A 27220-nucleotide genomic window follows, 5' to 3' on the forward strand; every position below is an offset into this window, starting at 1 on the left:
TTTATGTCAAAATGTACCCATTTATACTCGTAATTATGTTGCTTATCTGCCCACATGTTTACCATTTCCAGAACTCTTCCTTCCTCTATGTAGACACAGATTTCCAACTGGTGTCATTTCTCTTCTGCCTGTAGGACTCCCTTTAACATTTCACATTATTCCAGTTTGCTGCTGCTGAACTCTTCCCGTTCTCATATATATATTTAAGTCTTTATTTCGCTTTTGTTTTTGAAAGGTGTTTTTCTGGGTGCAGGATTTTAGGGTGGCGGCTTTCTTTTCCTTCTCTTACCTTCAAGGTTTTGTTTCTAACAGTGGCCTGCTGTCTCTGTTCTCTTTGTATGTAATGCCTTTTCCCCCCTCTGCCTAATTTAACATTTTTCTCTTTATCACTTTGTTAAAGCAATTTGATTATTTTACGTGCCACGGTGTGATTTTATTCATGTTTCATGTGCTGAGGTTTTTATTTTCTTGGATCTCGGGTCCTATAGTTTTTATCTGATATGGAAATTTTTCGTCTTTTTCTCAAAATAATTTTCTTTTCTCTCTCTCCCCACATCTCTTCTTTGGAGAGTCCAATTACATTTATATGAACTTCCTGGAAGTTGTCACATAGCTCACTGATACTCTGTATTTTTAATCCTTTTTCTCTTTGTGTTTTATTTTAGATGGTTTCTATTTCTATGTCTTCAAGTTTCCCAGTCTTTCTCCTCCCCGCATCCCACAGTGCCTAGTTTACTGTTAATCTTGTGTGTGTGTGTGTTTTCTTGGAGCAGCGGTTCTCAACCTGTGGGTTGCGACCCTTTTGGGTGTCGAACGACCCTTTCACAGGGGTCGCCTAAGACCATTAGAAAACATATATAATTACATATTGTTTTTGTGATTAATCACTATGCTTTAATTATGTTCAATTTGTAACAATGAAAATACATCCTGCATATCAGATATTTACATGACGATTCATAACAGTAGCAAAATTACAGTTATGAGGTAGCAACGAAAATAATTTTATGGTTGGAGGTCACCACGTCATGAGGAACTATATGAAAGGGTCGCGGCATCAGGAAGGTTGAGAACCACGGTCATAGAGGGTTGCTTTGGTACACACCGTTCTACCACAGCCAGAAGCCAGAGTGCTTGATCTCCTTTTTAGTCAGGGAGAAACCTTTCCTACCTCCAGGGAATGTCCATCCTTTTCCTTTTTTTAAAAAAATGCCTCCCCCCCCCTCGCCTTCCTTCACTGCCTCCTCTGCAAACTCAGTTATTCTAATGACTTAGGCTTTTAGTATCAAAAGCTAGGAAACCTTGGGTCTGCTGCTTTCTGATTTGCTCTCTAGCTCCCTTAAAGAAAATATACGTAACCATCCACCTACTTGAAAGGGGGAGGGAGGGAAATACGTAACCATCCACCTACTTGAAAGGGGGAGGGAGGGAGATGGGAGGAGAAGAATAAATCTGCCACCGGTGGGCATTGCCCGATGTTTTCTGGCTGAACACATGCAGTGCTCTGCTTCTTTTACTTGCTTCATCCTCAACCCAGACGAATCAGGCTCGATGGCCCCCTCCCCGTCATTTCATTCCTTGTTTACTGAGTCTTAACTGTGAGCCAGGCCCAGGAGGAGGGAGCACAGCTTAGAGCTGAGGAGCCTGAGCTCATCGGACAAACTGCTCGAACCTCAGGTGTTGCACTAAGTGTTGCGGTGATTTGCGTGAGTAACGTAGTCTCTCTGGGCCTCAGTTTCCTCATCTGTAAAGCTTGTTAGTAATAGTACTTCCGGGGGGGGGGCGGGGTGGCCGTGTTGGCATTGTGCTTTCCTCTCTGAAAAAATAGTTTTGTTTTTTCAAAAGTTTGGAGGCTAAGCAATGGGCCTTGAAGACAGTGTTCATGCAATCTCGCCCCTGCCCTTCTTTCTTTCTCTTGGCTCTTCTCCCTCTTCAGTTCCCCTCGGAGGGTGAGGGCCCTGATGTTGAGATGACTGGGTTCACCGATGTGGACATGTAGCAGTCAGGGTGGACACTCCTTCCGCCCCCCTAATTTGGCTTGGATGTCAAGACCGATGGTGCCACACACACCCATCAAGGGGCTGTGGAAAGGTTTAACCCTCACATAATGAGGCTCTCTGCGGGGAGAGCAGGCAGGCTTCCTCATCCAGCCCCACAGTGGCTTAGAGCAGGGAAAGGAGTCTGACCTGGGTTTTACTGTGGGGCGGCGGTGGGGCTGCATGAGGGCTGGAAGGAGGGGCTGCATTCTAGCCGGTGCCAAGGAGGGAGCACCTGGGCCTTCTCATCAGCTTGCTGGGACCGGGGGCCAAAAAGGAAGAGGGAGGGAGGGAAGGAGGCGTGAGGCCTAAAACCTGTCAGCAGTCAAACACTACAGTCCGTTTCTATTCTACGCACTGAGCAGAGTTTGTCATCAGTGGGTGTGCAGACGGATGCTGCCCGTGGGATCAGTATCGTGGCCATTCTCCTACATGCGGGGCGTGGGAGGAGGGAAAGTGGGATTTCATATGTCGTGTATACATCATGACTCAGGTGTATAACATTTTAACCTGATTTCCTTTAAGTGATGCCTTTCTAACCCATGTCTGCTCAAAGCCAAGAGCTGAATTCACACGGTGCCCTGGGAAGCGAGAGAGCCCGGCTCCGGGACCTCCCCGCCTCTCTGGATCGTCACGGCGCTTTGCCGATGTGTGACTCTGGGCTGGGGACGCGTGACGGTTTTGTGTCCTCCTTCCCGGCCAGCTCGTCCCTCTTCCCTGGGACAATTCATTCATTGCTCCCATGTTACCAAGTCTCTCTAGTTCAGTGGTTCTCAACTTTGGCTGCACATTAGAATCACCTGGGAATCTTTTTAAAATCCTGATTTCTGGGCCGAGTGAGAACCACTGCTCTAGTTTAAGAGCTGGAGGGGACATCCCAATAAGTTACCAAGAGGGAAAGGAAGTAAAGTGGGGAACACTTTTTGTAAAAATATATTTTTATTGATTTCAGAGAGGAAGGGAGAGGGCGAGAGAGAGAGAGAGAGGAGAGAGAGAAACATCAATGATGAGAGAGAATCATTGATCGGCCGCCTCCTGCACATCCCCTACTGGGGATCGAGCCCCCAACCAGGGCATGTCCTGACCCGGAATCGAACTGGGACCTCCTGGTTCATAGGTCAACGCTCAACCGCTGAACCACTCCGGCCAGGCAAGTGAGGAATACTTTTAAAAAAATCCAGCTTCATGTTTATCTCTTGTCCAAAGGCAAGTTTCTCTTCTATTTCATGTCAGATAAAACGTTAATATACAGCTCTGTGTTTTCTGCATTTGCCGGTTCTTTGCCCCGTGCTAATTTTTGTTTTATTTTTGTTGTTTAGGTTTTACCGCGGCATATCCGACACAATCCTCCATTCCTTACAAATCTCACTGGGTAAAAAGTTCAGAATCAGAAAAGAAAGGATTTAATAGTCAAACCAAGCGATTTGATCAGAAAACGGTAATGGCATTCATTGTCTTAGAGATTCTTTACTTTTTAGTCTGGATTTTAGCCTCAAGGGCCGGGCAGGCGAGTCTGGCTGGTGCGTCTCCCCCTGTGACCAGTAGAGGGCGGTGCTACCTAAGGAGCCACAGCAGCCTCTCCAGCTGCGCTCTTGATGAGAAGAATCAGCTGAGACGGACCCAGGGACAGGCAGAGCCCACCGGTTGGTGTCGCCAGAGGGCAGGAGGGTTGGGGACTGGGTGAATGGAAGAGGCGATGAAGGGATTAGGAAGTGCAAATTGGCATAGTCCCCAGGATGTAAAGCTCAAGATAGGGAATATAGTCAATAATATTGCGATAACTGTGAATGGTGCCAGGTGAGCGCTGGAAATATCGGGGCAGAGGGCACTTTGTAAAGCATATGACTGTCTGATCACTATGCTGTGCACCCGAAACCAATACAAAATAATATTGTAAGTAAAAAATGTTAAGACCTTAAAAAAAAGAAAAAGAAAAAAAAAAGAATGAGCTGGAAAGATATTAAATCCGGGGAAAAACAACATGTCCAGATGGTGCTACAGGGAACCCCCAAATTTTAATAAGCAATGTATTTCAAAAATTATTATAGAAATAGAACGTTAAAAATCCCAGGGATGCAAGTAAAAGATAAAAATCTTTTTCTCTTTCTCCCCCAGCCTCACTCCTTAAAACATGAAAGGGAATAACGAGACTTTCTTTGAATAACAAAAAGGGAAAAGGAGTCTAATCAATGTTAAATGACCTTTGTGATGAGGGCCCCCTCGTTTTTAATGCTTCTTATAACAACGTGTCACTGCTGCTCCTGTGTTGCCCCCATTCTCCCTCTCCCCCCCAAATATCTGGGTCTCTTTTCCTCTTTGATCTGGGAACCTCTGCTTGGCACCTAAGTAGGGATTTCACCTGCTAAAGGCTCAGGGATCTGACTGGCTCCTCTCTCACCAGCAGGGGGCTCAGACAACTCGCAGACGTTTTCAGTTTTCTTTAAAATCTTCATCCCCGCATTCATTTAGCCAAGACTTTTAGAATAACATTCTTGGGGAGTAATCATCATCTCAGTTACCTTTTGCTGAATTCTAAAAATGTTTCTCATCTTACCACCTTGCCAGGATGGTGGGGAGGGAATGAGATCTGGCTTCTGAGTGAAGGCAGGTGAGTCAGGAAGGAGTGGAGGGCCTTGGCAAGCCTCTGTGGCCCTTGCCTGTTCCTTCTTTGTAAACCAGGATGCCCAACTAGAGAACATTTCAGTTCCTTTCACTTCTGGTTTTTTAGGATTCTAAGAAAGCAAATAATAAAGAATGTAGTACACACACACACATATTTGTAATTACTTGAAGTTTTCCCCCAAAGATGATAAATAAGATATTTGCTTAGGAGTTTTCTCTCTTCTCTTTCTGGTTTCTCTGTCTATGATTTTGCTGTCCATCTGTCTCTTTTTTTCCCCTGGTTTCCCATTTGTCAGTTTAGCAAGAATATATTAGTAAGACATTTGCAGTCCAGCCTCCAATAAAAATAATAGCAGCCACCATTCACTGATCTCTCCTACGGGTGAAATCATTTTTAGAACACATCTCTAATCCTCAGGACAATGCTGAAGGGAAGGGTTTATTATCTTAACCGAAGAGGAAACCGAGGCTTAGGGACGTTAAGTGACCCGCCCAAGGTCAGAGCGCGCAGGGTTTGGCACACAAGAGGCCCTGCATAAATATTTGCTGAATCCATGTCGAAAGAATTAGACCTCAAGCCCAGGTCTAGCTCACGCCAAAGCCTCATGCTCTTGCCACACACGGCACCACGCCTCCCTTTGTGGCCTGCAAAGCCATGCATTTGATCTCTGAGAGTCAGAGAGCATGTTTCTGAAAAGGGCTTAGCGACACAGTCCGAGCTCTGGCCACGGGGAAGATGTCAAGTAATGGTGCGAGGCTCCATGCTACGTGACCTAGTGCTGATGACGCAGATATAGGAATGGGGTGGGCTGGCTTTTAAAGTCAGGATCTTACATTACTGTTGGCTTTCAGAAAATTTTCTGCTGAAGGAACCAAGATGACAGCCAGAGCTATAGGCAGCATCAAGTACAGAGAGAAATTTGACTCAGGCTTTCCAAGTGTGGTCCCATTGGTTTGACAATGTGAAAACTTCCACCTACTATTTGAAAGCATTTGGTAAATGAGTATGGACCTTTGTGGAAAGGGCGAGGAATCCATACGTCGGGTCCCCCGTGTTCTGCTCAGTGACTAGCTGTGGGCCTCCAGTTCCTTGACTTTTCCGGGCTTCAGTTTTTTTTTTTCATCTGAAACATAAAATTTGGATTATATAATTGCATTAGGCTCTTCAAGCTATAAAAACAGACAAAGAAGTCTGATTCCACGCTCATTGTTCTCATTTGTCCTGAGGGAAGTGGGCATTGAGAAGTTAAGGATCTCATGTAACATCACCCAATAATTTAGTGAGGCAATGCGAATTAAAAACAGATTTTAAAACCCCAGTGTCTCACCGCCCTTCTTCAAACATTCCTCGCACACGCCCTGTGCCTGATCTCATAACTTGGTTGTGGCCTCGAATGAATTCTGTGACCCACTTAGCACATCTCACACGGTGCCCTTTGAAACGTGCGCGCACCTGATCGCCTCACTTGGTCAGAAACGCCAAGGCCTCGTTGCCCGGCTCCCATTCCCCTAAGAATCTGACTGCTGGGTGCTAGGAACCCTTCCCAGAGCTCGGTCCTGGGCCGGCAGTGCTGCTGCCAGGAACAAGGCCTGCTTCTCCGAACGCGGTACAGCTGTTTGCAGGTGCGCTGGGACTCTCCTGCGTGCGAGGCGTGCCTGGTCTGGGGCCGGGCATAGCCCAGCGGCTCGATGGGCATTTTCTCCCCCCACCTCCCCTGTCTGTCCCCGTTTCACCCTGGACTGTGCTTACTGTTTGCCAAGCTGTGTAACACTAGACACTCACTGTCTCTGCATCTTCGTTTCCTCATCTTCAAAATCAGGATGTTACCATAGGTGGGCCTTTCCAGGGGTCACTGTTCTGTGGTTCTAAATGCGATTGATCCCTCCAGGCGCAAATCAATGAAGAGTGGCAGGGCTCGGGCACCACAGGCTCCGACGGGCACAATTTAACAGTACATGTTACTTTCAGACACGGCCTGACAGCAAACCTACCCTCTCAGGTGGTAAGCAGGCCAGTGTTTCATTTGTGGCGAAGTTAACGCTGTTCACTTATTAACCTGAGAAGGCACTGGGCCAGGGGTCTTTTACACGGCAGGGATGCTTCAGTGAAAAGAAGCTCAGTGTGCATAGACCCCACGGTCAAGGGCATAAGTGCCCCCCAAGGGTGCAGTCAGCTGCCTGTTGGAACCCTCTGCCCGACCCTCCTGCTCTGGAAGCCGGGCTTCTCTGCTTCAGTCCTAGCGCCCCTCCCAGCGGGTCTGCAGGGCCCAGGTCTGGAGACAGCAGCACTGGCTGGCACTGACAGGGTGCCAGGTGGCCCTCGAAGACCTTGGCACTCATCAACCCACTTAATCCCCACAATAGCCTGTGAGCCAAGTCCCATCGTTATTCCCACTGTTCAGATAATGACCCTGAGACACAGAGGGGGTAAGTGACTTGTGCAGCCAGGGTCAGGCCAAGCGAGGACGAACCCAGGCAGCAGCTCCTGGTTTCCAGACACCATCCCCCAGCCTCTCCCCTGGGCGCAGGCAAGCACGCCCTCCTCTGAACGCCCAGAGCCAGTCCGAGGCCCCTGCCCGCCTCCCCTGGGCCTGGCGGGGATGGGTGTGCACCTCTTCTCCCCGCCTGCCTGGCAGCTGCTGGGGTGGCAGCCCCCGCTGTCCTTCCCAGACCCGAGGCCCTCGAAAGTGGATTGAATGAAGGACCCCCATTCGTGCGCCTGCATTTCCCACGGAGTCACAGGCTCACGTCCCACCCGCTTCGCCGGGTCTCCTTCCCACTCCTGGGCCCTGTGCGCTGCTTGCTGGTTGTGCCTGTAACCTCGCACCTTAGCCCGGGCCCCGGCCCCAGGAGGTTTCAGTACATGTTTGTGGAGTTGACTTTTGCCCACGTTCCACTCGGGGTTTCAAGGGACTGCTAACGGGCTGATACCAGACTTAAGGACATGAAGGAGCATGGTGTTCTCAGAGACGATGAAAACGTGCTTTCACTTCTCTGGTCTGTTCCCAGCGTAGCCAGGCCAGCGATGGGCAGAGACCTGGTCCCTGTTTTCATCACAGGTGACCAGTGTCCCACCTGCCCTCCCCTCCCCTCCCCCACCTGCCCTTCACCTGGTGAGGAGACACACGCTCCTCAAGAGAACTCGCCCTGGTTTTCCTGGGTGGGTGCTCCCTTCGGGCTCCCAGGGCCCTTTCATTCCTGACGTCCTCCCCGGTCTGAGCGGGGGAAAAGTGGCATTTTCTTGTTGGAAGTGCGCTGGCTGCTGCTCCCTTTCCTCCTGTGATCAGAGGGGTGGAAACTTTGATGCCACGTGTAAGTGTATGGAGTAAGGAGAGGAGGAAGCAGGAGGGAGGAAGGCATCTTATAAGGGGCAGATCTCAGTTGTAGACTCTTTGAATAGAAGGGCTCAGTGGATGGACGTGTTGTCCGAGACCCTAAGACTAGAGGCTTTTGTGAAAGGAACTGGTTCCCTTGGGAACCCCAAATTCTTGTGTGGCTTGGCCACTGGATTAGCCCCAGGACAGGGCTCTGTTTCCACGCCAGGCATGTCCTCCTCCTGTTGTGTGCCGCTCGCCATTGGCAACTCCTGGTTTCATTCATCGTGTGCCCTGCCCAGAGAGCAGGAGCCGCCCCAGAACTGACCAAAGCGGCGGGGGGGGGGGAGGGGGCATCTTAGAGTCAGAGGCAGCTCCGAGCGGCCTTTAGCCAGGGATCCCACAGACCACATTTTCCATGCCGGGAAACGGTTCGGCAGACATCGATTTGACAAACCCAAACGTATTAGCTGGACAGGATCTGTGAAACCAGGACCAGCAAATCCAGGCTGTGTGCAGGTGTCTGGCTCCAGGCTGTGGGACATTAAGCCTCCATGACCCCAGGAGCTCTCTGGGGTGACGAGGTAAATGCCTGCCCCCCCCAAGTCTCCCTCCCAAACCTGACCTAAAGTCACGTGACTGTGGGTCTGTGTCCCGCCCTTGGCACACTCAGAGGCTGCCCATTTGGGACTTTAATCCTTCAAATGGGCTGTCAAAGTGCATTTCGACCAGATGTCACCCAAGGGTGTATTCGGTGGGGGTTGGGGACACATCAGTCTGTCATCGGTGCTCAGTCCCCCTCTGCTCAGAACCCCCTCCTGGCTCCTTGACCCTGTCATGGGCCGGGCAGAGGGTGGTGATGACGATGACAATGGCTGCACAGGCGGCAGGGCTGTCGCCTCTCCACATGTGTTGACTCGATTGTCACACCGGGAGGCGGGCACAGGAGAGACAGGAACAGCCCCTGGCGCTACGCTTCCAGCAGGACACTCAGCAGGCCGTCAGCATTGCTCAGAGGAAGAGTTCTCCCTGCTCTCTCCCCACCCATTTTTGTTTTGTTTGCTTATTTGGTTTTATCCTCTGGGGTAATCTTGGCCAAGAAACCCGGGGGTGGCTCCGTTCACCCGAGTGGCAAGTTGAATTCCTGCTCTCTGTGTTGTGCTCTGAGAGGCCTCAGCTCATCAGAGTCACGCAACGTTAGTCACACGAGCTGTCATCCCAGAGGTGAAAGGTGGATTTGTGCTGCCCTCCCAGCGAGGCGCCCACCACCTCCAGCAGTCGCAGGAGAAGGCGTGAATTCTCTGCCGCTGGACATTCCCCTTCAGGGAGCTTCATGGGTGCCACACGAAGGTAGCAAGTGGTGTGCTGGCAAACCCGCTCTCCCCTCCACCTAGAAAAGCTCTGATGTATAGCATTTGCCCCTTTCTGTGGTGTAAATACTCCCATTTCTGAATTGTTAACGGTCGCTCTCCCAGGCTGCCACTGGCCAGCTCCAGCATACCGCTGCCTGGAGGGCTCATCTTGGACATTCACTGAGAGCAAACAGGCTGCACTTTCCCCTCCAGGCTAAGGGGGACACTCCTGTTCCCGTTGACCTGGATCCAAACATGATTATGATCCAGGAGGTGGCCAGATCTAGCAAATAAAAGTATAGGATTCCTAGTTAATTTAGAATTTCCAATAAATAACAAACAACTATTTTAATACAAGTATCTCTCAAATAGTGCATGGGACATACTTCTACTAAAATAGCTTTGTTGTTTACCTGAAATGCAGATTTAACTGGGTATCCTTGTAGATCTGGTGTTCTCTCTGGCAACCCCAGCTCCTCAGACACATACAGGTGCCCAGGAAGTTCTTATGGGCTGATGGCCGTGTTGAGAGCGTGGCCGTAGACGGGACGTAGAAGCGTGTGTCTTCACTGTTCACCCTTTAAACCTAGAAGAGTCACAGGCACGTTTCCTGCTTCAGCTTCCCCTTGGTTTAGGGACGTTGAAAGGGAAGACATTTAGTCCAACGTCTTTGATGTACAAATGAGGAATTTACTGGTAGGTTTAGGGAGGTGGCTGGCTCCTGGTAGGAGCACTGGGAACAAGAATTCCTGATTCATAATCCAGTGGCATTTTTTTTTTCTTTATCCTACACACTTAGTGGTGAAGAGTAGACTCTGTCCTCAGACTGCCTGGGTTCAAATTCTGGCCCTGACAGTTCCTGGCTCTGTGACCTTAGCCCTGTTTTCTCATCTTTCAAATGGGGACGAAATGGGTTAGTGCATGTGAAAAGCTCAGAACAGTGGCCGGCACACAGTGCCCACTCAACAAATAAATGCTGGCCCTGTGCACAGCCCCCTAGAAAAGCTCTTCCACCCCGGCGGTGCTGCTCGGTGGTTAGTGCCTCGGGCTGTGCCCCAAGGGGTAGCAGATTTGATTCCTGGTCAAGGGCACATACTTCAGTTGCAGGCTTAATCCCCAGCCCCAGTCAGGGCACTTGTGGGAGGAAACCAATTAATGTTTCTCTCTTTACCCCTTCCACTCTCTCTCTAAAAAAAAAAAAAAAAAAGGAAAAATATCCTCGGGTGGGATTAACAAAAAGAAAAGGCTCTCCCTTGTTTCCCGCAGCCCCTCGCTCTGCGCCCACACGCCAGGCTTCTCCTGACCGTGGCCGGGGGCGCTCGTGCACCTGGTTGAGCTGCATCTCTCGTGGCTAGCCCACTCTCCCTGGCAGTCAGCGTCTCCCGTCCACCAGCGATCGTCACCTCCTCCAAAGCAGGAATCAGTGCCCTGGCCCCCACCCGCAAGGCTCAAAGAAGCCTCTGCATTTGAAATCCGGCCCAGAAGGACCTGTTCATAGCACGGGCGACCCCGCCTTTACATTAAACCATAATCACGCACTGCTCCGGCCCGAGCGGAAAGGCCTTCGAGGCCCGATGTACTGCCAGCTTGCTTTCTGCCCCGAGGAAGGCGGTAGGGATGGTGGAGACAGAGGAGCCTGGGGCAGAGGCTGCAGAGAGCCGGCTCTGGAGCCATCATGGAGTAGCTGTGGGCTCAGTGTCTCTGGGTCTCACTTTCCTTAAAAGGGACCGGATAATACCCCACTGCCAAGGACTGGTGTGCACCATGCGCTTAGCCCCGGATTCAGGTACTGCCATTCACAGCGGTGGGACCACGGGCAAATCCATCTCCACCTGCCTCACGGTCTCCACCCTCTACGCCCGGGCAGGACTCCCTCCCGCGCTGGGGGAGTAAACGAGACAGCCTTTGAGAAGCTCCTGGCACCGAGTAGGCACCCAGGAAGGCATCCTTATCATTTCATGCCACTTGCTCGGCCAACTTCTGTCAGCATGTACTTCCCCTGGTAACCAGCACGGGAAGCGAGAAGAGAGCCCAGTTAGCAGCTGCAGCAGAAATAGGCTTAGAAATCAAACTTGCTCACCCTCTCTACCACACCTGCATCATCTAGCCCGCGGTTCTCAACCTGTGGGTCACGACCCCTTTGGCGGTCGAACGACCCTTTCACAGGGGTCGCCTAAGACCATCCTGCATATCAGATATTTACATGACGCTTCATAACAGTAGCAACATTACAGTTATGAAGTAGCCACGAAAATAATTTTATGCTTGGGGCACAACATGAGGAACTGTATTTAAAGGGCCAGGAGGTTGAGAACCGCTGGTTTAGCACCTGAGCCCCGCGCACCTGAGAGTTCGAAATGGTCTGGTTCGGGATGAAGGTTGTTTTTGTTTCATTTTGCTTTATAAACAGAAACACGCCCTGATCTCTCTGCTGAAAGGCTGAGGAGGAAGCTGAGTCAGGTGGGGTGTGGTTCTCATGCAATCGGCCACCCTGCCCTCCCCGAGGGCTTGGCTTACTCAATCCATGGACACCGGTTTGCACATCAGCCACACTCACTATCCCCTGTTAGGCCCATTTCTCCAACGGCGTGAAAAACCTCCATAGTGAGTGGGAAGAGCAAGGGCTTTGAGGGTCCCAGGCCTGGGCTGGCATTCCAGCCCCAGCACTTGGTACCCGAGACGGTGACTGGGCAGGGTAGGAGGTGGCGCAGCCGGGCTGTCATCCGTGCAGTGCGGTGGGGCCTGTCCCGGCGGGTTATGGGGAGGCTGAGCGTTCATGGGTGTGAGGCTTGTGGAAAAGCCCAGTGGAACGGAATCTGTCCCGGTGACGCCGCGTGCTCTTCCCTTTCAGGATAACATCCCGGGTCCTGGGTCCTACAACGTCACCCACCAATCTCCAGTGTTCAACAGCGTCTCGCTGTCCACGAGAGGGACCTGCGCCTTTCCCTCGAGGGTAAGAGCCCCTTCTCTTGGGCATGAGCACTAACGGGTCCGTCATTTCCTTCACTCGTTGCATAATCATGTATTGGACATCCGGTCCCTTCTCTCCAAAGGCCCGTGGTTCTAATTAGGAGAGTAACTGCCTCCTCAAAGTTCGTGCAGGTAAATTGGAGTCTGTGCCATTAAACTCCCCCTCATCCCCCATCACTACCCATTTCCAGAATGGAGAGAGAAGCCGGAGGGATAATATTCAGAGCCTCAACACCCAAAACCAATGTTGTCATCCTGGAGTAGGCTAAGCAAATGTCTTCCTGAGATTTCTAGACACACCAGGAAAAAAGTATTCTACATCTCGCCCTAATACGCTGTTTTACACTGCGTAGTCTAATTGAGTTATTGACGTCATTGAGGAAGCTGATGGGGCCGAAGTGAGAGCAGGCAGTGGGCCTGGAATTTAGCAGCCTCCCTCCCCTCCCTTGATCTTTGTGGAGGGCTCTGACCGTCAAAGATATAGGGTGTCTCCCAAAAATGTGTACCCAGGCATTTTTCCATAGCTCAATTGATGTTTCTTTCTTTTCAGATTTAACCCATTGGAATTAATATTTATTCAAAGTGTGTATATATTTTTGGGGACACCCTGTATATGAAGTGCAAATGTCCCTGACCAGGCTTGGGTGAAGATAATTTTTATTTGAATATTTATAAATTGGCAAGGAAAAAAAAATAGATGGAGCAAGGGCAAAGGGTCAAACTAGGGTAAGGCTGAGGTAAGAAAGTAAAAAAGAGAGCAAGCCCAAACTCTAGTATTAACAAAACACACATGCCGCCTGTCCCTTTAAAAGTGATAATAATCTCCTACAAAAACGTATTATGATGCCTGACATTGGGATTGATTTTTAAAAGAATCACACAAAGAGACCATTTAAGACAACCTGAATACGGCCGCTTATTGGAATTCAAGTTGGCAGAGTGGAACCCTCAAGGAGCGACCCGGCTGTAGCCGGGCACACGGAGGGGGGGGGGGGAGGTTGCTCCTGCCTCCCGGGAGTTCACGGAGCAGCCACGCCCCTACCTTGCTTTCTGCCACCAGCCCTGCGAGTACGGGAGACTCAAAAGCAACCGGCCAAAGAAGTGCCTTGTCTCACAATGCCCTGGCACCCGCGGCGAGACCTAAAACCTCATCCTGACTCAGCTGCGGGTTCCCGAGGTGACCTCGGGCACGTCACCCTCCCGTGCTCCAGCCCCTGTGCTCCAGCCGCCTCCGAAGGCGGAGCCTCCCCGAGGCGCTGGGCACATGGACGCTGCAACCAGCGAAAAACCCTTTGAAACTGCAGAGCACAATAAACATGTGCAATGTTATGATTGTTACCACCTGAGTCACAAACAGTAAATGCTTCCTGCAACACCTAGGTGTGCTCCTGGCCGACTTCTCTGCCAGGCGGAGGCACTGCCCATTCTTCCTCGGTGCCACAGAAGGAAGGGGCTGGCTCAGAGCGCGCCACGCGGTCGATGGGTTCCGTGCGAGGCCCCGCGTGCAGCAGCTTCCCCCAGGACCGGGCTGCGCTGTCAGGAGGAGAAGGGGCCCAAGCAAAGATCCGAGTGTTATGGAAGCGAGTCGGGCCTCTCAGATCTTTTTAAAAATTCAGGCCAAACCCAAAGCAAGGCAGACAATGAGTTGTTCAGGCCTCCTCTCCCCTCCTTGATGGGTGTGAGAATTTACGGTTATGTTTATAAACAGTTCCCTTCCCCTACCCTTGGGCAGGGGCCTTCCGTGGTTGATGGAGATGTGTCCGGAAATTCCCCACATCTTTTTGGTTTCCTTCTGAACTGGATGTGAATTCTATCCCTTCACCCTGACTTCCACCGTTAGCACCCCCTCCATTTCTGGACTGGAGACGCCGAGGGAGTTAAAGGGGGCCCTCTTCAGAGAAAAGCAGGCCTTCCTGACACTGGTGTGACCAGGAGGTGGTGGCTGTGGGCGAGGCTGGCCGAGAAGCTCTGTGGGGCTACACGTTTGAGAAACTTCCTGATGGCGATTGGCACAGCTACACCCAGCCTTTTGAGAGGACCTGTCATCTCTCTAAGTCCAAATTATATAAGAGCTTCATTAGTGCCTTCCCAGTCTTTGTTCCGGAATTATTCACAGCAGATGAGGCAGGTGGGTGGAGGCTTTGGTGGCCTTTCTACATTCGCACGGTGTCAGCAGCGGCTGGGGAAAAGTTAGCGTGTGCCGGAGAGAGGTTCTTGCATGCCAGCACGTGGCCAGATTGGAGACCACAGGCCTGGCAAGTCAAAGGAGGCCACGGGGTAGGGAGGGTTGGTGAGTGAGTGTTACTTGGGCTATACGCTGAGATAAGTTCTATTATGATGCTTCTATAATGAAACATTGCCTCAAACTGGAAACTTTTGGAACAATTCCCCCCAAAGTGTATGAGACTAGGCTTTCTAGGCCAGAAAGGTTCTATGATCCAGCAAATTTAAGGAAGTCTGGGCATGTTTCTTTATTGTGGACAGTCTCAGAGCATTTACTCTGCCAAAGTGTTTTATGAATCTTCAAAATGGGGACACGGGATGAGACTTCTCACATGTATTTGACTCTGAAGCTCCCTCCCAGTTGCTGTCACCACCAACACAGCCTTATCTTCGAGAACTCGTATGCCAAGGAACACTCACTGGGAAATGGCTTCAGAAAAACATGCTTGCCCCTCTGTCAGGTGACTCGATAGCACCACCGAGGAAGGCCTGACCTCACCACCCTTCTTCCATGGAAGTTAAAAAGAACGAGCGAAGGAGTGCCAAACCATTGGGCAGAGGAGATACGGGGTCTCGATCCTTCTTGAACGAAGACCTCCCACGGTCACTTGTCAGCTGTTCTTGTTGTTGCTGTTACTCCTCTTGACCCGTTCCTCCTCAGAGCTGGGTGTCTGGCCCACCTCACAGAGCGGAGGCACACAGCCTGGGTGCGAACGTTGGTTCTACCACTTGCCCAGCTGAGGAAGTTGAGTTTCCTCACGTGTAAGGTGAGGGTAATCACAACATCCACTACCCAGGGTTGCCATGAGGATCAAATGCAAAAGCCCGTGAAAAATGCTGGGTTAACCATTGCCCCACATGCAAAGGCACAGGGAGTACAAGGATGGAGAAGGCAGAGGTGGGGCTCAAACCCGACTTGGGGTCTGCACAGCTGAGACTCTGGACAAGAATGCGCCTGCTCCTGGGGGCACATCCGCCCCGTACCATGGCGGCCCATCAGCCAGGCGTGGAGAGCCACTGCCACCAAGTGGGGACTGAGCGAGGAGTCGGGGAGGTACTGGTGCTGTCCCACCACTTCCCCCACTTTCTGTGTAAGAGACCTAGGGCAACGTTCCCAAGCTTTTAACCATCAAATACTGAGAAATATTTGGTGTTATCGGAGTCCAATACTTGCCATACTATCCCAGGGTAAAGTGATGTTATCGCCTAGTTTCTGCGGCTTTTGACCCTTTTCATTTGGCAAACACTGATTCTGTTTGTTTTCTTTTAAAAACACACACACACACTAAAAATAGTTTACCATGGCTTCCTGAAAGAAGTGGAATTGGTTCTGTTGAAACACAAAAATATTGTAGGGTTTTATGAAATCAGTAATTAGTTGGGGAGGGCGGTGTAAGGTGGGGGGGCGGTGTAAGGAGAGGGGGTAGGAGGTGTGGGTGGACATCAAGCTCTAGGGAGCCTTGTCTGTAGAAGACGTTAGAAGCAAACTTGTCATTGAGGCAATTCAGATGACTTAACCTTAGAAATACGATGTGGAAGTAGAAAGAAAGCCTGGGTTGGAGGAAGAAAGTCTAAAGCTTCCATTACATAAACCAACAGCTGGTGGTGAGTCAGGTGGCTTGAAACAGGATTGGGTGAAAATGCCTTTATGGCAAAATTATCTCTGCCGAGTCCCAAAGAACAGATGAGTAGTTTGAGTTTACAGAAGTTAAAACAGGTCGGAACTTGTGTTTTCCAAGAGCGAATCCTCAAAGCCCAAGGTCAGTTTATGGTTGTTACCTGCCAGAGCTTCACCTTTTATAAGATGCTTTCAGACCTGCCGTGGGGCGCCAGCTCTCTGACATCCGTCCTGCGGGGCCACAGGTTGTGTGACAACGCTGATTCCTTTGGTTTTCTCCCCACAGCGTGACCGGCTGGGCCCCATCGTTTCTAAAAACCCCGCAGCAAATGCGTACACTCTGCCGTCATGTTTTGTTTCGAAGAAAGACTTCAGTCATTCCTATTCCAGCATGTTCCAGCTGCCAAGCTCTGGAAAAGGCCTCAAATTTATAACTCCTGCACCAAACCAGTACAACGTGAGAACACTGCACGTGCTTACTAAATATATATTGAGGGAATGGTTTACTAAAGTGGAAGGAAGGGGGCACTTTGGGAAATAGTCCTTTAATGCAGGTGGTAAGCCAGTTAGCATTTGTTGGCTACCCAATGGGTACACGAGGCTGTGCAAGGCTCTCACAGGGAATTTGCAGAACCCAGACGAAAAGGGGGCCAGTGTGAGCAGTGGGAAGACCATCGCACTGGAAAATGCTTAACTGTAGCCACTTGCTATCATGTAAGCTTTCCGGGACAGTGTTCCCATCTCTAACAATGAGTATATAGTATTTGCCATTTTATCGGCAGACACTATTAATTTAATTTTTAGGTTCTTACAGGGAAAATACACTTCTGTCTTTCCAGATCAGAAAATGGTTGTTGGTTTGGTTTTTTTTAAGAGTAGTGCTCTGCCAGTTCTGATCACTTCACAGTCACTGAGGCAGAATTCATGGTTAAGAAATGGAGTCAAGTTCAAATCTTGACTTTGCCACTTTCTAATCGCGTGGCTTTGGGCAAGTTCTATGGAGCCTTGTACCTCCACCTTCCAGGACTCAGTTTATTCATCTGTAAAACGGGGATGCATATCTAGTTCATAGTGTTAATGCAAATATTAAATGAGGTAATCTATGCTGAGTGCTTAGCACAGCACCTGGGAGGAGGACTCCACAGTCCGTAGAGATGGGTAGCCCTGTCTTTGGGGGAGACACGCAACCTCTTGAGCCTCATTTGTAAAATGAAATTAATTACACTTGCCCTATGGGGTTATTATAAGAAGCAAACGAGGCAACAAATGTGAATACATGAGGCACGACAGCAACCCATGAGCTAGGAAGTGGACGTCCCTGAAAATTTTGCTGCCCCACGCGAACCACCATCAAAAAGCAGCTGCAGTCTCTTTCCATGCTCTTCCTCCCGTAGGCCCTCCCTCAGTGTTAGGCTTATGCTGTGCACAGTACAAGTGCATTTTCTACTTAACTATATCTTGGGTTTCCCCCCTGTGCCATACGATAAATCGGCTCCATTCTTTTTTAACCCGCCGTGGAGCTGCTGTTTCCCTAGTGTAACGGCGAGACCTTCCAGGGGCACACAGGCAGCGGGCACAAAAATGCCCCCTCTTCCGTTGCCTTTCTGTCGGGGCGAGGAACAGAGCTGCGGTAGTGTTTTGTCTGCAGGTGGCTTTTTCCAGACCCGGAGAACAATGGCTGAGTCAACTGGCGAGGAGCAGAACGCGCTAATCCTGTTAGCCACACTGCGCGCTGAGGTCTGCTCAGGCCTTTCTTCGCCTTTGCTCACCATGGCCCCCGCTCCTCCATTCGAATCCTTTCCCTCGATTCTGATTCCGTGTTATTACTTCCTCTCCGGCAGCCTGGCTCCTCGCCCTGGGTCCAGTAATTAGCCTGCTCCATCTGATCTTTTTGTTTGCCGTCTCAGCAGGCAGCCTAGCCATTAGGACCCTGGGAAAAGCTAAATTCCCCCGCCTTTGTCAACACGAAATCAAAATGCCATCTGCATTTCTTGAGAAGCATTTCTCTGACAAAGGAGTATCACCGAAAATCAAGCCATCCTGGCCCCAGCAAATATTTTCACTCTTTCGGTAAATATTCCCAGCCGTCGCACGTACAATTTTTATGGCATCTTTTATCTAGTGAACACAGGAGCCGGACTGCAAATTGGCATTTAAAGTATGTATGATTCACGTGTGGCACAAGCACGACCTCAGGGCTCTTCATTTCCTTCTCTGTGACTTTCAGAGTTCCAGACACACTGGACACTCTCAGATGTGTATCGTGTGGATCAACCAAAATTCTTAATTTCTGGTCAGTCCAGAAAAGTCAAGGCAAGAGAGTGCTTACAAACCTGATTATAACCTTAAAGTACCCGATCTCCCAGCATGCCCCAAACCCTGCGTTCACAGAGGGACTGGCAGTTAGGAATCAGGTGGGGGGTGGGGGGGTGTAGGACTGAGTGTTCTGAAAAGAATGAAAACACAGGAAAGAGAATGAAAATAATTTGCATGTGTAGAGTGACACGGTTTTTAAAAAACACTTTGCTATAGATGGTTTCCATTGGCCTCCTGCCCCCCAGCCCCACCTCGACAACACTGGGTCAGATAGAGCAGGGGTTATCTGAGCCGTCTTGCAGATGAGAAAACTCAAGTTCAGAGAAATTAAGCTACATGTGTAGATCACCTGCCTCATACAGGATCACCTGCCTTGTATGGGATCATCTGCCCTGTGTGGGGTCACCTGCCCTGTGTGGGATCACCTGTCCTGTGTGGGATCACCTGTCCTGTGTGGGGTCACCTGTCCTGTGTGTGGTCACCTGTCCTGTGTGGGATCACCTGTCCTGTGTGGGGTCACCTGCCCTGTGCAGACACTTGCTGAGCTCATAGCCCAGTGATGGCGAACCTTTTGAGCTTGGCGTGTCAGCATTTTGAAAAACCCTAACTTAACTCTGGTGCCATGTCACATATAGAAATTTTTTGATATTTGCAACCATAGTAAAACAAAGATTTGTATTTTTGATATTTATTTTATATATTTAAATGCCATTTAACAAAGAAAAATCAGCCAAAAGAATGCGTGTCATAGGGTCGCCATCACTGTCCTAGCCGTTCCGGCCGGGGTGACGGTGAAGCACTATCCGTGTGGCCTTTTCCACTCACACCAGTTCATTTTCTGAGGAGGACAGGTGTACATTTGATTTTGTCCCCAAATGTGACCCTCGTCCAGGCACAATGGCAAAGAGCAGGCAGGCACTGGCACAGCGTGCTGTCTCTCTCCCCAGGCCTCCGTCTCGTACTGCAAGCAGAGAAACAACGTCTGTGCCCGAGCCGAGTTCCAGTCCAAAACCCAGAGAGGAGCGTTCGCCATCCCTGGAGCAGGACCTGCACCAGGTAGGCAGCCGCCTGCACTGGCCTTGACCTAAGACAGCGGTTCTCAACCTTGGCTGCACGTTAGAATCACCTGGGAATCTTTAAAATCCTGATTTCCGGGCCCCGTCCTCCGGAAATTCTGTTTCTTTGTTACTAATGTTGTGGCCTCACCCAATAACAAAGAAACAGAATTTCCGGAGGATGAGGCCCGGAAATTAGTATTTTAAAAAGATTCCCAGGTGATTCTAATGTGCAGCCAAGGTTGAGAACCACTGACCTAAGGGGTCAGTCCAGATCTGATCTGAGGGCACCCAGTCCCCCACCGGCAGCCCCTGGAAGGAGTTAGGCTTTGGGGCGGCGGGGGGTTGAGGCAGGTGTTGAACAAAGGGGAGAAGCGTGAGGAAGAGACTGGCTGTCCTTCAGGGAAGAATGGCTGGTCTGGAAATGCCCCCAAAGCAGCCTTGCTGGTGGGGAAGTGGCTTCTCGCCTCAGAAGAGTGTACATTCCCACCCCCAGGCATCCCCATGGGCCGCTGGGGCACACAGGACACAGCTGTCCTCACAGGCCCACACTCTGGTCCTGTGATCCAGGCGAGGCAGTGGAGGCTCAGAGTTGAAGTGACTTGCGCAGTGTCACAGGGCGAGCCCCAAGCCCAGAGGTGTCTGACTGAGGAGACTGTCGCCTATTGTGACTTCTGAATCGCCAGGATTTGGGAACACACAGGGCTGGCCAGTGAGTGTTCTCCCTGCTGGGCTGGACCCTCTGTGCACCGCCCCCGCTCCCCCATCACCCCCTCACCCACCTCCCGGCCTCAGTGATCCCTTTGCAGAGAGGTCTGCGTGCAGGAGCTCTCGCTCTATCAGACCTTCCCCACGGGATCTGAAGACCCCCAGGGAGCCGCGGCCCCGCCCAGAGGAGGAGCAGGGTTTGCCTGCAATCCTGCCTCCTGGAGGGGGTGTGGATAAAATTGCAGCGCACGTCAGATTTCAGCAAATGCAGATTAAAGCTGAGATTAGTTTGGAGCTGAATAACAAAATCAGCTCTAATTAGGAGGCTGAGCCCCGGCTAAAGCTCCCCGGCCTTGCATCATCCGAGGGCAAAGCCCCACCTTGTTTGTTTATACAGAGAACAAAGCCAGCATTTCTGGGGGTTGGCCGGAGGCCCGGCCAGTGAGCCCCGGGATGGGGGCACCCCTGTAGCCAGCCACAGGTGCCGCTCCCTCGGGAGGTCTTATCGCAGAGAACGGGATGGGGGAGGGGCCGTGTCTCTTAAACTCCTACTGTGTGCCCCAGGCTTTCCACTCCTCCGAATGCTCTCAAAGCCCCACGGAGCACGTGCTCAGGAGGTGTGAGCCAATATTATTTCCGCCCATTTCACAGGTGGAAATGACCCTTAGAAGGCAGGTGACTAGCCCAGGGTCCCCTTGGATTAACCCAGGCCTCTTGGGTTTGATGCCTGGCTGGTGCCTCAGACACCTCCCCGCTCCGCTGGCCAGGGGCCTGGGACCTCCGCTTTCACCTCTCACCTCTCGGAAGTAACACCACGGTTTCCCTTCCGCCTCTGGGAGAAAACCAGATGTGGAGCGGGGATTGGGATCTGCTGTTCTGCCTGCCCCTCCGTCGACGCCAGGCAAATGCTCACCTTGACCTGTTTGCTGGTTGGATTTCCTGCATTTAGATGTACCAACCACATCACCAGTGTCCACCTCTATTTTTCCTTTTCTTTCTGGGCACGAGGAAAGGCCTGTGCTAAAGTGTCACTTGCAAACGTGGGTCACAGAATCGGATCCGCTGGGGAGCCCCGCCTCGTGCAGCAGAGCCCAGCTGCGCCCGGGAACCAGTGCTCCCAGGAACCAGTGCTCCCGGGAACTAGTGCGCCCGGGAACCAGTGCTCCCCGGGCTCTCGGGGCCACAGCAACATGTGTGCCTCTCTCTTTACTTCTGCGTCTCCGCATTTCATAGCCAGGCATTGCTTTCACCTTTTCTGGTAGCGGTAAATGAGAGCGAAAAGAAACAGAAAGATAATGAGAGATATGGACCAATATTATAAAGACTGCTAGCTGGACATCTGCCTTTTAAAACAATGTTAACCATATGCTGGGAACATCTCTTCAAGTTATTAAAAATCCTCCCAGAACATCACTTTTAAGCAGACGTATAGGAGGCCATCGTATAGCGGTGCCATGAGTGAAGGAACAAATGCCCTCTTGCTGGGAATCGAGGTGGTTTTGAGCTGATCACTAATATAAACACAGTGGCTGCAAACACCCTTGTAGTTCACAGCTCGTGTGCAATCGAGCTAGTTCCCTATGTGAACTGCTGAAAGTGAAATCGCTAAGTCTGAGGCATGTAACCCAGTTGAGGTTTTTGCCATTTGTGATGGGATTGCCCTTCAGCACAGGGGTGAGGAGGCACCTTGCCCTGGCCCTCACTGGGCCTGACCGTTTAAGGAAAATCTTGCTAATCAAGTAGTAATGTTGTTTTCAGCATTTTTGCAACGGAAAAGTACATTTTACTGAAGCAAAGCCAACTTTACAATGTTTAGGAAATTTGGAATATTTTTCCCACCCAGAATGCCACCCCTCATATAAGGACTCCCCTTTCCTGGGGCCGCGCCTATGTTTATTCTGACTTATCCGTTTGTACGGGATGCCACCCTCGGGCACAGACTTTCAGGCTTGGCTTTACTTATTCACTCCCCTTCATTTTCGGAAACACGGCCAGGTGGCCTACGGTCTTCATATTGGTCATCTTCAGGCCTGAGCTTGGGCTGTGCTCATGCAGGCTGCTATCCTTTCCCACGCTGTAGTGGCTGCTGGGATGTACATCATATGCTCAGGGCTTTCCCATTATGTTGAATTTTTTTCTTAATTCCGGAGTCTTGGGGAGCCTGGGTGTGCAGACGTCCTCAAGGCTTTTGCCTAGTGCCGCTGCTCGTACTCCCTACGCCTGCACCCGCTGGCAGGGCACCCACAAGCCGCGGGTGAGCTGCTTCCTCCTCCCCCAGCTCAGAGCATCCTGCTCTTCCTCGAAGCTTCGTGCAGTCACATAGATTTCGTGCTGTCACAGTTTCTGGAGATGGGGCATGATGGGAAAGCATGGGCTTTGGAGACAGGTGGCCTGGGCCCACATAGTAGGTGTTCAAGAGATATTTGTTAATTGCAAAGTACAGTGGGGCCTTGACTTAGGAGTTTAGAGTTTAATTCGTTCTGAGACCGAGCTCGTTAAGGAGCTCGTTAACTCAAATTACTCTATCAACTCAATGCAAAAAATCGGCCTGAGAGACAGCTGGTATCTCAAAAAAACTCATTAGTGGGACACTCGTAAGTCAAGGCCCCACTGTAGTTACAACTCCTCTGTGCCAGGAGCCTCATACGTTATTCCACTATTACAACCACTGCGTTGTTGGAAGAATTCTTCTGACTTTATCGAGGAGGGAGCCGCTGGGCGTAGTCCCTGGTTAGATGGAGGTCTTCGGGCAAATGGTTTAATATCTCTGAGCCTCAGATCCCTCGCGTTTAGCATGGAGGTGATAGCACCCACATTGCTGGGCTGCGGGAGAGTACTTGGGCTAAGTATGTGATGCATGTGGCCCGTGTTCGCTAAATGGTGAGTATTGTTTTCAGCTAATTCAGGCAGCCCTTCCATTGGACCGTCTTGGAGTGGTATCGCCTTACAGTCATTAATGTATCCTTAGGCGGAAGGTATTTGAGAAGTGTTTCTTATCTGTTTAAAAATTTCTTTCTGTTTAGGGTATTATGATATCAAGGAATCCCTTGTGAAGCAGTCGCCGGCGACATTGGTATCCTGTTTTAAATCAAAAACTGACCGTGGATTAAAACTGACATCGACAGTCCCTGGCCCCGGTTATTACAACCCACACGATCACACCAAGATTCCGAAAAAGACCCTTATCCCGTGAGTCCTGATGATCCTGAGCTTTCTTTTGAAAGGCGGTTCTGGGAAGGACCCCGCCATGGTAGAAAAGGAAGGGGTGTCATTGCTCGCCAGGTCGCTGTCCTTGATGCATAGTAAGTGCTCAATAAATGTGTGCTGCACGCACAATACATATGGAGCAGCTACTCTGTACCAGGAAGTTCACATCATGCTCCCTTACCATAACAATCCTGTTGTCAGGATTGTTCTTCCTGGAGGAGGGAGCCAGGCTTCAGGGAGACGGAGAGATTTGCCCAAGTCCACGGGCTGACGAGGTGCCGCTGGGAATCAGGCCCCTACTGTCTGGCTCTTCCCATGTTCCCCACGATGCGTGCTCTCCTGGGCTGACTATCCCATTTTACAACATACAACTTCCCCCGGGCGGCAGGCATGAGAAGCCATGGAGCTCGCATAGTTTTGTGCTGATCGGTGAGCAGCCCGGACCCTGAGGTTGGTCCGACCTGCTGGACTGAAACTTCAGCTGCTTTTCTGCTCGGTGACCTTGGGCGCTGCCCCCACCCCCCTGAGCCTCTGTGCCCACATCTGTAAAGTGGGGGTAATTCATGTCTCACAGTGTTGTTTGCTGATTTAAAAATACAGATTTGGCATGTGGATGGCAGGCGCAAATGGTGACTTAATAGTAACACAAATTTAAAAAGTAAAGGCAGGTACTTGGTGTTACCTTCACCTAAGAGACTAAAACACTCCCAGGGCTTATTACCTGTCAGTCGGTTCTAGAACTTCTAAAACGAACTGCAGTTAAGGTCGGTGCCATCTAAGACTGCACCCCTGCAGAGTCTTCTCCAGGCAGGATGGGCTGCCGGGAGGGCTCACCAGGGGCTGGGACCGAGCGTATAGGCACCCGGGCACCTCTGAGCAGGTGGCTGGGTTCAGAGCCACAGTAGGTCAGAAGTCCGGGCACCCAGGGAGGCTGACAACGATGGGCATCGGTCCAGGGCAAGGAGAGAGGGGAGCTAGGAGCTGAGCACAATATGAGCCTGACAAGAGCAGCGTAGGATCCAGAGAAGGGACCTGGGCCTCAGGGGGAGCCCGCAGGACAAGCTGCGCCTGCCCTCTGGTGCCTGGTTCTGCAGCTTGACCCTGCACAGGCTCCCGGGCTCAGGACCAGGCTCTCTCCAAACCTCAGGGACTTCCTGCCTCAGGTTGGCTCAGGCACCACAGCACACCACCTCCCCCTACTCTGGCAGCGAGTAGAGTGGGGAAGAGGACGGCTTTGGAGTTAGACCTGAGCCTGAGTCCTGACTCGGTTCCCTGCAGACACTGCTCCCTGAGCCAGTTGTTAGGCGGAAATAAGAACCTTATCTTTCAGGGGTTCTGTGAGGATTAGATGAGAAAGTGCTGGAAAACAGCTGTTACCATCATAGCTGCAATTACCCTATACCCTACAGGCATCCTATATAATAAAACCCTAATATGCAAATCGACCGAACGGAGGAATGATCGGTCGCTATGACGTGCACCGACCACGAGGGGGCAGATGCTCAATGCTGGAGCTGCCCCTGGTGGTCAGTGGGCTCCCACAGGGAGGGTACTGCTCAGCCAGAAGCTGGGCTCATGGCTGGCGAGCGCAGCGGTGGTGGCGGGAGCCTCTCCAGCCTCTGTGGCAGCGCTAAGGACCCCTCGGGGGTCCTGGACTGTGAGAGGGCATAGGCTGTGCTGAGGGACCCCGGGGCCAGTGCACAAATGTCATGCACTGAGCCTTGAGTGTAAGGATATAGGAGCAGCTGGTGTTTGGCATGGCCGCTCAAGCCCCCAGCCCGCATCTGGAAGCTTTGTCAGGAAATGGGGAAAGGAGCGTGGGGACTGCTCCGTGTTTAAACACTTTCCCCAGAGAAGTGTCACTTGGCTGCGCTTAAATCGAGATGAGCGGTTTGAAATATTCTCACTAAACGGCCTTGTACCTGCCGGTCCACAGGCCCTGGAGGCTTCAGGTTCCTGCTGGAGGCTATGGAGCTGCTCAGGTGAACAGAACAGCATACACCCCAGCCAGGCTCACCTGGAGCAATGCAGGGCCAGGCCGGGGCACAGGTGGCAGAATGCTGGCCAGTAGCCACACACAGCCCCTCTCTCCAGCGGAGCAGTGCTGTGGTGCTGGCGTGTCTGGGGGTGTCTGGGGCGCACCGGCTCTCCGTGATGCTCTGTGAATAATGGATCCATGGTTAATAAGCCTCGGAAACACTACTTATAAACCCTCTGCCCCCGGAGCATCGCAGTGAGTGTGGGCTTATTAACGGCTCTGAGAAGGCCGGCACAAAGGAACCTATTAAGCCCAGTGTCTCTTACATTCAGGCTTACCTGGGTGAGCAGATGGTGTCCCAGCCTCTGTGGCAGGACACCTGTGTTCACTGGCTCTGGGGCCTGGGGCTGCTCTCAGCACCGCTCTGGCCTTCGTTTCTCTCTGTGTGAAAAGAGGGGAGGTCCTTTCATTCCTGACGCTCCATGAGCCCAGGAGAGCACAGAGGGGGCAGTGAACACAGAGCCAGCCGGGAGCCACAAAGGAGGTCCAACAAATAGATTTTTAATTCATGTGGAAAGGATGGAGCTGAGATCTGTGATTTCACTTAAAAAACGGGAAGATAAAAACTAGAGTGTACTTTGGGTTATTCTAAAAACAGATCCAGCCATTATGTTGAATGATGGAGGAATGATGTAAGATGAAGAAAGATACAGGCTCTCAATGCGAGTTTTGCCGGCTCCCCTATGTCCCGGAGGGAAGAGGGACAGGAGTGCCTGGGCGCCCGTGTTCCGGGACTCAGGCCCCTGCGAAGGTCCATGCAGTTTGCTATACATGCACTGAACACGCATGTGACCGTGTGTCTTGGGTTGGAAGGGCTTGGCTCCCCGTTTGGGGCAGGGTCCAACTTGCAAAATGATACATAGGTTCTGCTGTCTTCGGGGTGTAGGGGGAACCGGGGGATGTTAGTCCCATGTTACCCACCAGCAGGAGTGGCGCCCAGAGTGGTGAGAGGGTGGCGAGGTGACAGGCGCTCAGGAGGCCGCAGGGGCTGAGTCTGTCGCGTCTCTTGGGAGGCTTGTGGCAGAGGGATAAGCACAGGCTGGCCGTCACCCCCAAACTCCTGCCTTCCCCTCTCCCCGGCCCGAGAACCTGGAAGGCGGGGTCACTGAACTCCCAGGAAATCCAAATCCATCCTCTGTGAATTGGAACAAACCCTTGTAAGGTGCCGGCAATAAGAAGATTAGATCGCCCACAGAGGCCACCAGGCACGGCGTCCCGTGGGCTTTCATGTTGAAGAGGATCCGCTACACCAGTGGTTCTCAGCCGTGGCTGCATGTTAGAATCACCTGGGAATCTTTAAAATCCTGATTTCCGGGCCCCGTCCTCTGGAAATTCTGTTTCTTTGTTACTAATGTTCTGGCCTCACCCCATAACAAAGAAACAGAATTTCCGGAGAATGAGGCCCAGAAATCAGGATTTTAAAAAGATTCCCAGGTGATTCTAATGTGCAGCCAAGGTTGAGAACCACTGCTCTACACTCAACTGGTATTACTTTTTAAAAAAAATTTAATATATTTTTATTGATTTCAGAGAGGAAGAGAGAAGGAGAGAGAGATAGAAACATCAATGATGAGAGAGAATCATTGATCAGCTGCCTCTGCAGGCTCCACACTGGGGATCCAGTCAGAAACCCAGGCATGTGCCCTGACCAGGAATGGAACTGTGACCTCCTGGTTCATAGGTCGCCACTCAACCACTGAGCCACACTGGCCAGGCGGGACTCCGTGTCTTGAGTGGCCCCTGTAGGGCGGATGCTGTTCG

The 27220-nt window shown here is 51.2% G+C and overlaps 1 protein-coding gene across 4 annotated transcripts in view; it reads left to right on the plus strand.

Moving 5' to 3' along the window:
* Positions 1-27220, plus strand: part of STPG1 (sperm-tail PG-rich repeat containing 1) — a 38364-nt gene that overhangs the window by 3727 nt on the left and 7417 nt on the right. For all 4 annotated transcript variants that reach the window (XM_015557312.1, XM_015557311.1, XM_006777540.2 and 1 more), the window contains exons 3-7: positions 3356-3474; positions 12176-12277; positions 16422-16592; positions 19399-19507; positions 23238-23403. In XM_015557312.1, the coding sequence (XP_015412798.1) occupies positions 3356-3474; positions 12176-12277; positions 16422-16592; positions 19399-19507; positions 23238-23403 (667 nt within the window). The remainder of the gene's footprint in view (positions 1-3355; positions 3475-12175; positions 12278-16421; positions 16593-19398; positions 19508-23237; positions 23404-27220) is intronic.

The sequence above is a fragment of the Myotis davidii genome, unplaced genomic scaffold (genome assembly GCF_000327345.1).
Source record: "Myotis davidii unplaced genomic scaffold, ASM32734v1 scaffold149, whole genome shotgun sequence".
In the NCBI taxonomy this organism is placed as follows: domain Eukaryota; kingdom Metazoa; phylum Chordata; class Mammalia; order Chiroptera; family Vespertilionidae; genus Myotis; species Myotis davidii.